At 33.6% G+C, this 14,514-nt stretch overlaps 1 protein-coding gene across 1 annotated transcript; it reads right to left on the bottom strand.

The window, feature by feature from the left end:
* Window positions 1-1,153: 1,153 nt before the first annotated feature.
* LOC149426463 (akirin-like) lies at window positions 1,154-14,339 on the bottom strand. Its single transcript, XM_089631067.1, has 4 exons — window positions 13,925-14,339; window positions 3,844-4,034; window positions 3,063-3,225; window positions 1,154-2,976 (listed from the first exon to the last, which is right to left on the bottom strand). The coding sequence occupies exons 1-4, from the start codon at window positions 14,106-14,108 to the stop codon at window positions 2,966-2,968; spliced, it is 549 nt and encodes a 182-aa protein (XP_089487193.1). The 5' UTR covers window positions 14,109-14,339; the 3' UTR covers window positions 1,154-2,965.
* Window positions 14,340-14,514: the final 175 nt, after the last annotated feature.

Here is a 14,514-nt window from a genome sequence, read left to right as displayed (position 1 = left end):
TTTGTTCAAAGTATAAATTAAGAATGTGAAATACATTAAGAACAATAGGTCGAGTTTTGAAAACAAAGTGATAATAAAAAATGCCGGTCCACCTAAAATCTGAACTGATAATAAAACAAGAGTGAAAATCTGGATCGAAGAAGTTTACGCGATCATTTGACAAAACAATGTATAACAAAGCTTCGTAGCTCTGTGCATGTGATCAATTGAATAGTTTATTTTGTTTTACGTGTTTAATTTACGATGTTGATTCAGTTTGGACAATCAGCGGTGTTACTGATGTAACTCACCTTTCTTAAAAAATCTAAAAACATAATTCTTGTCATTTACATTTACAAAAAGTTTTGAGCTTAAAGGTTTTAGGAAAAGTTGACATCAGAATGCAATTGAATTCAGGCTACCGTGCCTAAGTTAAACACCATAATGAGCTATTTAATAAAAATCGATACAGGTCAAATTTCCCAGAACATGATTTCAATGTGACGTTTAAAACGTATGACTTCCTAAATAAAGTTCAGTAAAAGTGAACTCTGTGCAATTTACGCCCGCGACGATTTTTCAAAAGCTAACGGCGCTTTATCAATTTTACAATTTTTTTATAGTACCTACTTGTTTATTAGAAGACTTTCCCGAGACTGTGAAATTACTAAAACTTTTGTGCACCATTCATGACCTTTGGAATGACCTCAGTTGAAAGCTAAAGATGTTTCTCAACGTTAAAAAGGATAAAATCTTTTTTAAACACGTTGAGCCAGGACAGACTGATCGCACTATCAGTGTTAAGCATTGATAGAGGTCTTCGCTAAACAAAAGGAGCAGAGAATAGAACTTCTTTATAAATAGGTACGTACCTTTATTTAATTTATTTTATGACTTAGGACGGGTTGTTTCGGAGAATTTGAACAATTCATCAAATTTCAACGTTCATTTTCGGGTTCTGTGAGAGACTTATTCAAGTTCTGTTTTTATATCATTGTAGGCTAGTTGCTTGACAAGACTGAAATAAAAACAGAACTTGAAAAAATCTTTCACAGAACTTGAAAATGAACGTTGAAATTTGATGAATTGTTCAGATTCTCCGAAACAACCCGTCCTTAATGTTGTAATCCGGTGAACCCCCATATATTTTGACCACCGGCCGCCACTGATTTTTACCAACATTTGATAGAAAGACAGGCGGCTGGCTGCTCCTGGCCATGGCAGAAATAAGGATGCCGTTTACAGATTTGTCTCATTTATGTATTATTCTAAATGTAGTATAAGTATTCATTGGCAGTCAACACGCTGGCATTGGAGTGGCATTACTTATTATTTATATAGGGCTTTAATAACATAACAAACAGTCAGGTGTTTTGGTTTTTCAGTTAACAGCTCAAACTGGACATCATCTACTACTATTCCTATCCCATACCCATCTCATATCCCTCATTAACCCATTCCCTCCGAGCTGACACTATTTAGGGCGGCTATCTTAGATGGTCTTCCCTCCGAGCCGCCATAATTTAAGTCTCTCGCAACATTTATTGTTAAAATAAAAAAATTAATTTCATTTGTTTTTATTAAAAAATAAATTTGTATTAAATAAATACAAAAACAAAAAGTTGTCATTTTAATTACCAAAAAATAAATTCGGGACAAGTTCGCACAACAATTAGTTGCTGTGGTCAGTTTCGGTCAAAATAATTTCGGGTGGGGCGGGTTAAACTAATAGATTCCTCACAAATAAATAATGTTTCAGGAGAACGAGCTATTCTTATAAGATCCACGTTTACCACTTTAATTCAGGTTATTATGCAAAATTGTTCAACCTCACAGATAATTGCTGCCAACCTTACACTGTTCCAAAGGAGTGTTTTATTAGTCTTCAAGTGCAGAGTGCCACAGTTGATATTATGTTGACTGCCTTCTAAATGAAATTGCATTTTAACACAGTCCAGGCACGTCAGACGTGAAGCGGTGAAGAAAAGTTTACAAAAAATACTACTGCAGGCTAAAATATACTCTTGTAAATAGGCCTCGTTAAGTAGATTATTTTTAAATAAAAATCGAAATATATGTATTGAAGATTCTAGTTTGTAAAGTTTAGTGCAAAATTAAAATAAATAAAAACTCAATTTCGAAAAATTTTCAGGAAATCGATTACAAAGCCAAGATTATGTAAACTTATACAATATTTTATTTTATTTGAGTAGAGATTTATTACTTGAAAAATCCTTTGGTTAAAAATTGTAAAACATTCACATCACTATCAACATTCAATTTACAATGCTTTTAGAATGAAATGACTGAAGTAGTAACTAAAGTAGCATACTGTGCAAGGTTAATAATATTATCGATACAAAATAATTAAATCCTCGTGGAACAAATTAGCCAATTCGGAGAAGGCACAAAATGCTGACTAAGTAAAGAAACATGTTTGGCAGGGAGAAACAGGGGAAGGCATACATATATGCGTGTAGCGCTAGAGGCGCACATTATTCGCGCAGCAGTGTAGGTACATGAAAAAGCCGTTAGTATACCAAATAAAAACCGTGTAATAATTGGCAACCTAAAACTATTGGATACCTTTAAATTTAATAAGTTTAATAAAACGAACAATCAGCACTGTACAAGTTCACTGTCAGCACTTATGGAAAACGTATGAAACAATAAAAGAAGCTACTTTATTCACATCGGTGGGACGATTATAAGTGAAGAGAAAAACTTGCACCATAAATTCAATAAAGGTGTTGTTCTGAATTCGTAAATATGAAGCGATAATAAAATTCTGCGTGGCATTTGCCCTCAGCACTCCGATTAATATAAATATATACACTCACACATTTGCATTCACTTTATAACTAATGGGAATAAGTAATGACTCGCAAAGCGGCTGCATGATGAGAGGCAGTTGTACAGTTGCGCGGCGGACTCCGTCTCCGTCTGGTTCCCTCACACGCACACACCGCCATCCACTCGCCACTTATTATGAGAGATCTGTAACAGACAAGCAAACAAACACAGTGAGTATAGAGTAAAGTAACTAGTACTTTATAACTGGTAATGCCAGATGCTACACTCACAAGTGAGGTCCTGTTGGGAGTGATGGCGCCGTTGCACCTGGTCCAGGTTGAATCGCACAAAGGCCTCGTACTGTTCAGCCAGCTGCGTGCTTAAGGTCGCCTCGTACTCAGCGCGCAGCGCGGCCTCTTGCTCACGGAGCATGCGCTCGCAGATCACACGAACCTACAAAACAATCTCAAGCATTATTAACAATCTTTAGGCCATAATTTATTCATCTACATACATATTTCTTTCACAGACTCTGTGGTCGTGGTCTCGACTAGCAAGTATATTTTATTTGTATTATTTCACAATTTATTAATTAAAAAATAATATATAGTACGTTTGCTGCACGTTCCAGAGGGGAAGATACTCTCAGTATCGCCCTGGTTTAAGATCACCATTCACCACCGTGTTTTAGTGGCCAGATCTGAACAACCAGGAACTATCCCACCTTCCTCTGCTCATCTCCCTCTTCCCTCCCCCCACAACCTTCAGTCTCACAACATACCCCAATTGAGGATTCCATAGTCTCAACTGGCTCCTGATGATTGGGAGCATTTGGGACTCTTGTGCAGTATTCAAATAAAAAATAATAATATGAGCAGCATACAACAGTCACCCAAGCATTTTAAATGTGGCAACAGAACATGAACAAATTATCCTATTGGTTTTAGAACCTTTTTGAAAGGGGAAGTTTTATTACTACAGGTTCAGGTATGACCGATGTAACAGCTATTGGGCGGGTATAAGAATTGAGGTATGTAAAAGTAAAAAGTGACGAGTATATGAAGTACTGACCTGCTTGAAAGTGAATAGAGCTCGAGAGTGCGGATGGTGTGGAGAGTCAGCCTCGGAGCCGCTGGAGGAGCCGTCGCTGTCCACCTGCTGCGGCTGGCGTGGGGCTCCGGTAGCCGCCACACTGCTCAGCTTCAGCTGGCGGCGGTGCTGCAGACGCTTGATCTCGTCGCAGATCTCCTGTGCCATGCGCTCTGCAAAGACACAACAAACACAATGATTATTATTCCGACTAAATTATTATTGCAAATATAAAGTTTACTGTGCTTACAGATATTAATTTAATTTATTTATTTATACGGCCATTGGGCTTTTACATACATAGTTCATAAAAAAGTAATATTCTGAAGATTGCAAGTTCACAAAAGTAATAGTAAAAATACATATAACCATATCCATTTTTCATATTATAACAGCAAGTAAATAGTACAAAAATAGGAATATTCCTACTCCTAAGTTATACAGACTTAAATTAGTTAATAAATAATGTAAAGTTTATATGTAAATGCTAGGTAGTGGCAGCAGTAACATGATACAATACGACACATAGTGTGTGAGGCCTTTGAGTTAGAAAGCTAACGAAATAATTATTGGTAGTATTGTTAGCAAATATACTGCGTTTGACTGGTTGTAGTGGCCTGCTAAATCGAGGGCGATCGGTCAGCCATTTTACATAGTTCATATAAAAAAAAATTGTGAAGATTATAGATATAGAATAGTAAAGCAATAATATAACATTCACCTTTAGACATATAAAACCAAGCACAAAGCAAATCTAAACATAATAGTTTGTAGGTATAAGCCTGTTTTGTCAATCTTGAGAAAATAATTCAATAAGAAGTGCAATAGCTAGATGTTTATTGTTTTAATTTAAAAGTTCTAATATTTTGGTTTTAAATTTGGAAATCGATTGGAAATGATAGACATCGATTGAACTATATTTGTTTCCAAGTGTATGAAGCCTTTGAATTGGAGAGTTTACAAAGTAATTATTGGTAGATTTGGTAACAAAATATAGAGCATTTAAACGGGTATCACGGGTAGGTATACGCAAATTAATTAAGCTCGTTAAATCGAGGGCGTCCAGGTTGCCATTTGATATATTGAAAAGGCAAACTAAGTCACTCACTGTGCGTCTTGTAGTTAAATCGCTTAGGTTTAGTAATTCCATTAGACATGTATAATTAAGTTCTTCGATTGGTATTCCAAGTTTGTAATTAATAAACCTTAGAAACTTATGTTGTACTCTTTCGATTTTTTGCTGATGAGTCTTATAAAATGGAGCCCAGATTGTTGAGTTGTACTCCAAATTACTTCTTACCAACCCAGTATAAAGCAATTTGAAGGAATTAATTGTTTTAAATTCTTTTATCGTCCTCAGAATGAACCCCAGGCATTTCATGGCCTTGTTGGTTATTTCATTTATATGAGGAACAAAAGTTAATTTACTGTCAAATAATATACCAAGGTCCTTAATTTGTTCGACTCTTTTTAGGACATTGTTGTTGATGCTATATTGATATTTAATGGGATTTTTGATTCGGGTAAAAGTTATTGATTGACATTTTTCAATGTTGAGAAACAGTTCATTAAGGGTGCACCACTCTTGTAGCCTCACAAGATTTGATTGCAATACGCTAGTCATTATGATTAGTTATTGTTTTGTAAATTTTTAAATCGTCCGCAAATAAAAGTATCATAACTCCATCGAAGATGGAAGTTATGTCGTTTATAAACAAGGAAAATAACACTGGGCCCAGATGTGACCCCTGTGGGACTCCGGTGAAGATTTCAAAGTGATGTGAAAAATGTGAATTGATTTTTACTGATATTTTTCTTTTGTGAAGGTAGCTTTCGAACCATCTTAAAATATGCCCAGTTATACCTAGGGATCTTAGTTTACACTTGACTTCAGTAATGCATTGATTCCAGATATAGGGACAGTATGAATTGAGTCACACTTGTCAAAGCATTTAATATGACAAATATGATGCCATAAGAAATCTTGCTAAAATAAAATTATAATATTGATAAGATACATTTTCAAGCCATAAAAAGTATCATGTAAAATTAACAAAAATTTAAATTTGCCCACATTTCTTTAGTAAAAATAAATGAACAAGTAGAACGCCAATCATGCTCCAGAGACAATTATTTACAACATAAATTGTGGATAGGTCACTGTAGCCGTTCTAATATCATCCATGCTCAAATGTTTTGCGATGCAATTTTAACCTTTATGCTTTGTAAACCGTATAGAGGACAAAATCAGAATCACTTGGGCTAATAACACTGCAGATATGACTGTTTATTACATGCATGTAATAAAAATGTATATACATATAAATAACTACATGTCTACATGCCTACATGTAAATTACATGTAGGCATGTAGCCTCTCTGACATAGAAAACATTTTATCTATGCATTTAAAAAATCATTTTCATTCAACTGCATTCCAAAATTGAAAATATTTAAATTTTCAAAGGAGTATCAGTCATTATATCCTGATTATTAGCACATTTTGATTAGTTTTTCTTGCAGGGTTTATATGAGAGCATGTGTTTAGAATTGGGCAACTCGATAAATGGATTTTGTTTATTTATTTACAGAGCTTCCAGGTTATTTATAACATAAATAGATATGTATTTTTAAAGGAAGCCAAAAGTCTTGAAGTTTTTCGTGGGTTAAGTTTCAATGTTGTAAAGTACTGTAAAATTATATTAGTAATGTAAAATTTTATAACTAAAAAAATTATCTGAAATAATAAGCAAATTCTTGTATATCAGTAGGATAAAACCTAATTCAGGGAAACTTAGGACACATACTCTACAGTACCTTCTAATTCAGGGAAACTTAGGACACATACTCTACAGTACCTTCTAATTCAGGGAAACTTAGGACACATACTCTACAGTACCTTCTAATTCAGGGAAACTTAGGACACATACTCTACAGTACCTTCTAATTCAGGGAAACTTAGGACACATACTCTACAGTACCTTCTAATTCAGGGTAACTTAAGACACATACTCTACAGTACCTTCCGGTGTAATCAGTATGGTCATCTTGATTTAATAGAAATCAAGTGATCCACAACCATGATATTAGATATAATTAACTTTGACATATTTTTTATACCTAAACAGAATTATTTTTTGTTTACAATTTCGGGCGGCGCGGCGACCCCAACGTGTGCTTCAGTTGGCACCCAAAGGTTGGTAACCCGTTATTTAGAGCTTAGGCGTAACAGAATGCTGTCCTTGCTACACCGATATTTAACTGGAAGATGTTCAGAGGAATAACATTCGAATGATACCCAGAAAAATTGTTTAGTTTATAATCAAATATTTTAATAATAGATATAATATTTTAATGGTATTATGCTGTGTTACACTACCTCCTTCTTTAGCCTTACACGCTTCAGTATTATAATACTGTCGCGTGTATGGACATTGGTATTGAGGCGTGGCCGAAAAGTGGTGGGGATACTCGCTCGCGCTTCAGTATGACAGTATTTCTTATGCGACATGGAAGACGCTGCTGCCATGTCCGCAGAGCGTAGCTCACCGATGCATTCATCGCCACCAGCTACACCGCCGCTGCGAAAGGAAAACATCCTAGCGACATTTATAGAGGCGCATGAAACACGTGATCTGCTGTGGAACTCGACTCGCAAGGACTACAAAAATATACTCAAGAGAAATCAAGCTGTCTCCAATATTGTTTGGCTTATTGCTGCTGGAGACAGAATCTCCTAAAACTTCCAATCCTCAAAGCTTCTGCCAATTGCATAAAAACGTTGAGTAATAGCTAATTTTTCTCTTGGCGCGATCAAAGCTCTCATTGCTGTATGTTTTTTTTTATTAAATATATGGACCAACCATCAATTTATTGAAATTCTCATCGAGCATACAAAAATAATTTTTATAGACGGATCAGACAGCAAAATTTCATCCGTTAAATTCAAATGTGGGAATTCTTCTTTTTTTTGTTTCTTTGTATCGAGCGCCAAAATGATAGCAATACGGGCTTTTCTTTACAGATCCATTTCATTCAAAGCGTCTTCTGCGGGGTTCTCACAACGATACTGATGTCAATATACTGATACATGTAATGGCATCCAAATACTGATGACCGCCATCAGTATTTTGATCAGTAAATACTGACACGTGTAATGGGAGGATTAGATGCATGTAACTATGAAAATGCATTATTTTACATTTCTGATTCATGAAATAATTGTTTCTCATTGATATCTAACTGTTTCTTAAATAAAGTGTGCATATTAAACCTCGACCCTGATTTTACAAAACTACTTAGATTAAAAGTTATCAGTTATTTGAGTCGTATAGTTCCTATATAAGATAAGTCCACTTGGGTGAAATGTTGGCAGACAATTTTTTTTTTCAATTATAACTTTTTAAAATAAAAAGTTATAATTGAAAATTTTACCTAAGTAGACTTATCATATATAGGAACTGTACGAATTTTTAATTGTTAAATTTTAAATTATTAATCACAATAAATCAGAGATATAAAGCAAAATTAAATAAAAGCAGTAGAATTTTCACAGTTGAAATTGAGGCCAAATTATCAGTGGGCAAGAATTCTGATTTCGTCAAAAGACGCTGCTCGCAAACGGTCATTTTTTAGAATGAGATAGATGTACCGTATTTGTCCTACTGTTAGTCGCCGTATGGCCGCTGTCTTCAGCTATTGCTCGCAACTGGCATAGTCTACAGTGCGGTTCCAATGTAAATGTTGATTATTCTCGATAAAAAAAAAATTGACGTCAATTTGTGTCACGGGAAAAAGAAAAAAATTAGTGTTGTGTTATGTATGTATCTACGCACTACAAATAAAGGGTAAATATACAGAAAATAGGGACATGCTTAATATGCACATTTTGTTTTAACCTGTCCGGTGGTATGACCGTACAGGTACGGTGAGAAAAAAATTCCTTGTAAGGAGTATGACCGTACCCGTACGGTTGCGCCTAAAATTAATTAATTATTGAATTTTTTCCGGAAAACTGATAGTTACTGCCATCTAGAGACAATTTGTCATAACTTGCAAAAGTTTTTAGCGATTTAGGTACATTACCAACGGAGTTATTCACAATTAAAATATTCCGTGACGTCACCGTCTGGTAGTTGGGGGTAAACAACATTTTTATTGCGAGCGACGTCTTTTGTGAAGTGAAATTTGTGGTTTTTGTTTGTTATTACACTGAATAACCTAATCATCTTGCATTAAAAATTACCTCACGTGTTTGGATGTCAATATTTATTACATATATTGTACCGACAGTGTTTGTTTAAGTTTGAATACAGTTTTTGACAGTTTGAATACAGTTTTTGACAGTTTGAACAAAATTCAATAGTGAATCTGAGTGCTGTGAAATATTTGAAATATTATTCGTTATACTGTTATTATTATTGACATTTTATTATTTTAGGTTATTAATAATTTGGACAGTGTTTTACTGTGATTTGACCTTGTGATTCGTATTGATAACTTGTTAAATTTAAATATTTTACTTTTATAAAAAATGGTTAACCCTTTGAATGAACAAGACATTGCTGATATTTTAATCGAAGATGAAGATGTTTACGAGGATCTTCATGATTTGCCAATACATTCGGATAGCTCATCCGACGAATCTGATACATCTGATGAGGATGAAACTCTCCCTAGTTGTTCAACATCCAAAAAGAGAAAAGTTGATCATCGTAAATGGGATCAGGGTAAGTTTACGCCCATTATTCATGAATTCGATTCAACTAACTGAAATGAAGTCTTTGAATTCGAACAATCTCATGGCGCTGAAATGGCACGATAAAAGGGATGTACTTATGCTTAGTAACATACATACAGATGCAATAATTGTTACTGATAAAATTGACTTCCCCACGGGAGAAAATAAAAACTAGAGGTAGTTTTAGATTATACCAAGAATATGGGAGCTGTTGACAAAGTGGACCGCATATTGGGCTTCGCAAGCAGTTTCAGGAAGTCTCTAAAATGGTATAAAATTTTTTCTTCAGATTGATAGACATTGGAACACTAAATGCTTTCTTTTTGCATCGTTTGAAAAAGCAAAAGGTTTTATCATTTAATGGATTCCGGGAAAACTTAGTGTCTCAAATGATCGAAAAATATCACACGCCAAGGCCGGCATCATCTGGAGGAAGGAGAGTAGTGGATCAACCAACTCGCCTTTTAGGAAAACATTTTCTCCGTCTTGTACCAGAAACTGCAGCCCAAGGAAAGCGAACTCAACGACAACGCCATGTGTGTAGACTTACAGCAGTTCGAGCTCAAAAAAGAAGTGACACGAAATATATGTGCACCGACTTCAATCTTGCATTTTGCGTATATCCATGTTTCGAAGACTACCATACGAAAAAGCAGTATAAGTTAGTGAAGACAATTTTATTCCTAAGATAGTGTACATAATAATTAGATTAGTGTTTTTGTTATCGTAATTATTGACTGCATATACATTGTGTACCTGTGTTGAATTTGTATAATGAAAATACAATAGTGTAAGTGTCAATAATAATACGTATATGTAAGTGTGTGAAAAAAGTTGTTCTTCCCTCCTTGATCCCCTTGGCATCATTAAAATTGTGGTAAGAGAATCTGATTTTTATTAAGTTAAAACAAAAATCTGCTGCGACTTCGATGGTTGGCGATTTCTGAAAAATAGTTTTTATTTTTTCCTTCTAAATAGCTTAGTATTTGTTTTTTCGTGCTAGTTTCTAAGGATTTTTTAATTATTTTTTTATACTCTACGAGGTGGCATTTATTTTTTTCTATATTTTGATTGTTGAAAAAACTCCCTCCAGCGGGACCGTTTTCTTTCCAGAAACTCACCACCGGACAGGTTAAAAATACTTTGTAGTAGTTAGATAATAATGAGAAATATTTCAGCTTCCAAAAATGGAAAATCATGCATTTGAATAGTTATTTCGTTCAAATTAAAACCAATTTTTACTTGGCGGCCAGCCATTGTTATGTAAAAGTTTTATGGTAAGTTTATTTCCTTCTCTTATTTAAAACAAAATATGAACCTACAACCCTAGGTCCTTTGGTTGTCAGTTTGGGTTTAATTAAAACATAAATGAATAAAAAACTAGAATATTTTTTTTTAAATTTACTATGTCAAAACACGGCGTGGAGAAAAGGCATCAAATTATTTAGCAATTATTTTTACCAAGTAGCTACTAAAATGCATTATTTTTCCATTTTGGGAAACTGAAATTCTTACTTCTCATTGTGGTTTTTCTTTACAAGTGGGTATTAACCGTGCCCCAATTTTTTTGTATATTTACCAAATAATGTGTCATATAACTCAATACTGATTTTATTTCATACAAAATTTGTTGTAATAGAAAGAATGATAATACATATTTTGCTTGATAATTCTGCAATACAGCAAACTATAAATTATGTTTTTTTGATATATTATTTTAAATATTTATTATTTAAAAAAAAAAAAAACATTATTATAGTAAATTGACAAGCAATTGAAGATGTAACGTAAGATTTGCGTTACGAACAACAACAACAACAACAACAACAATAACTTTATTATAATAATAAAAATAACACTTTTTTTTTTTCAAATATAAAAAGCGCCTTTACTTCGAAATAAATTTGTTTTTCTTGGTAGAAGAGTCGACACGTCTAGAACTCCAATTAAAAATGACAAATTTCGTTTGGGTTCGGTTATACCCTCTTAAGATGGCAAAATTCCTTCCACAAAAACATACCCACTAACAATAATTAAAATGTACAAAAATATGACATCTTCGTTTATAAATATGATGTATCCGTAAATGACTAACTTTAAAATTTATGTACACAAATTAACAATAAGTTTGAACATAAAAAAAATGATAGTAGGTAAATTACACATATTTTGTGCTAAATGCAACAAATCCCGCATGATCTGGGATTGAATCTTCCATTACTTAGTGTTTTTTTTTTTGCATAAATGGTAATAACGTGTTTTCTAGCCACTCGTGTAGTATCAAGAATACAAACATAAGAAAATGTAATCAATGGTTTATTTTAAATGGCTGTCATCCCATAGAACGAAAGCAAATTTTCATTTTAAGTAATTAAAAATTAGAATGCTAAAATTAAAAATTTTCCAAAAGCAGATAGATGACTTGTATAGTATATATGGTGGATCAAAAGGTTTTATTTAAAAAATTACTGCCTTTTCAAGCAACGTTTCAATTCTAAATGGTGGTAATTCACAAGGGCGATATTGACAGTATGAAACAAATATACTATATTATATATTGTTATAAATTGATAAAATAAAATTTATGCATACCGAGATTTGAACCCGCAACCTCAGGATTCATAGTGGAAAAGCCTTACTCAGCGACTACAGAGGCTGTCAAAATTATTTAGCAAAACTTAATTATTTAGTGCGAAATGCCAAATAATACATACCACTATTCACTCTAACCAAAACTACGGGTAAAATTCGGTTTATGGGAGTCACTCGAATAACCGAAATTGAACTTGATTTAGACTAATTTAGGGCTGGGGAATCCGAATCTGTAAGAATTAGGTGGGGGTCGGCACTATTAACTGAGTTATAGGGTTTTGAAATTTCGTACGCGATACATAGAAACCATGGTTTATTTATCAATTATGACATAAGAAAATCAAATTAGTGACGATTTATTTGTCTCACATTTCAGAAGTGCCAACCAAAAAATAAAAAGTGTTGCCATATAATAATAATATTTTTTTACAAAATAGGTTAGGTTTTTAGTTTGGGTTAGAGTAGGCAGAAGAACATGGGAAAAAGGTATTAGAATTAAATCACAAACCAGTCTATACAAACCTAGCGTAGCCCACAAACTATTTGAAAACTGGGATGTAACTCTAAAGGGGACGCGAGCAGGCGTTATTAAAGGGGCAATTTTTTGTAACAGGAAATAACATGGAAAAAAGGTATTAGAATCAAATCACAAACCAGTCTATACAAACCTAGCGTAGCCCACAAATTACTTGAAAACTGGAATATAACTCTAAAGGGGACGCGAGTGGGCGTTATTAAAGGGTCATTTTTTTGTTATAGAAAATCACAGTTAGGTTAGGTTATATAGGTATATATAAATTTAATATTTACAAGATTTTAAATAATAAACTACAAATCTGGCAAATGATATTTAATTTTCTGAATTTTCCATGCATTGATATTATTATTATATGGCAACACTTTTTATTTTTTGGTTGGCACTTCTGAAATGTGAGACTAATAAATAGTCACTAATTTGATTTTCTTATGTCATAATTGATAAATAAAACATGGTTCCTATGTATCGCGTACGAAATTTCAAAACCCTATAACTCAGTTAATAGTGCCGACCCCCACCTAATTCTTACAGATTCGGATTCCCCAGCCCTAAATTAGTCTAAATCAAGTTCAATTTCGGTTATTCGAGTGACTCCCATAAACCGAATTTTTTCCAAAACTACTCTAATCCAGTTTTGTACAATAACGGTCGTCCGTGAAATTGAATTAATTAAGCTACACAAAATTTTGCATAATGACTAGAACTTCACTGGTAGACGAGAAGATAATAAGAACCTCACTTCAGTATATTGAAGTTAACAATAATTAATCTATATTTACTATGGTGCAGACGTCCGCAATTAATATAGTAATAATACTAGTATTGGGTGACAGAAATTAACGAATAGAATGACATAAACATCTTATAATAAACAAGGGCAATCATTACCAAGCAGTTTTTCAACATTCTGAAATATTATAAATAAACTAAATAGAAGTTGAATTGCGTACTAGAAATATTATTTAAATTTATTACGACATAACTAAATACCTATCCTAAGTTTCATGAAACCCACAGAAAAAAAACCGTTGAAGACGCCAGATGTAAAAACTGCACAATGGAACTAGTTTTATGAAGCATAATAAAAGCAAATCTATTATATTAAACCGGCACACAAATATAATACAAAATAATTTTAAAATTTTAAACTGAATTAATGACCTTTGTTTTTAGAATAAAGAAAATAAACAAACCTGGAGTTAGCTTGGGATTTCCGGAACTTTGTTCCCCAAACGGTGAGACTCTGGATTCAGCAATTTTATATCCTGGGCTAGTATTTGAGCTGCTAGCAGCAAAAGGAGAGCATCTTCTCCTCTTCGCTGGCATTTGAGACATCGACTCCCAATCCAAATTCCTCTTCAGGGTAGCGCACGCCATTTTCCTTTTACACCCAACGAAACAATCGTCGAACGAATGAATCAAACTATTTCTTTCATCGGCGATAGAAACAACTGTATAAATAAACCAACCGCAGTAAACAAAATTACACTATATATATTCCAAATCCTGTATTTTTCCAAAAAATATGCGAAAAGGGACGATCGTTCAGGATTATATGAATTTAGAAACGGAAAAATACAAAAACAGAACGGTCTCACATAAGATCACCACAGATAAAAGCACAGATAAAAGCGTTGTTGTTGGGTTGTTGAACAAAACGACACAGGACTAGTGATGGTCGAATGTTTTATCGTATTAATCTTTCGATTCTTTTGTACAATGAAACAATCGAGAAAAATATCGAAAAAATACGGCTGTAAAATATGTAATAAATTTTTTTTTT

The sequence above is a fragment of the Hesperophylax consimilis genome, chromosome 1, assembly GCF_061612785.1.
Source record: "Hesperophylax consimilis isolate HC1 chromosome 1, BYU_Hcon_1.0, whole genome shotgun sequence".
NCBI classification, from domain to species: domain Eukaryota; kingdom Metazoa; phylum Arthropoda; class Insecta; order Trichoptera; family Limnephilidae; genus Hesperophylax; species Hesperophylax consimilis.
The sequence above is the reverse complement of the archived record's forward strand: the minus strand, read 5'-3'. Positions and strand labels throughout refer to the sequence as shown.

Bases quoted from the DNA above. Each gene is read 5' to 3' on its own strand.
- LOC149426463 (XM_089631067.1), bottom strand. From the start codon at position 14,108: ATGGCGTGCGCTACCCTGAAGAGGAATTTGGATTGGGAGTCGATGTCT. The intron at 4,035-13,924 runs GTTTGTTTATTT...GTGTCTTTGCAG, and splicing joins AAATCCCAAGCTAACTCCAG to AGCGCATGGCACAGGAGATC. The intron at 3,226-3,843 runs GTCAGTACTTCA...ATTGTTTTGTAG, and splicing joins CTCTATTCACTTTCAAGCAG to GTTCGTGTGATCTGCGAGCG.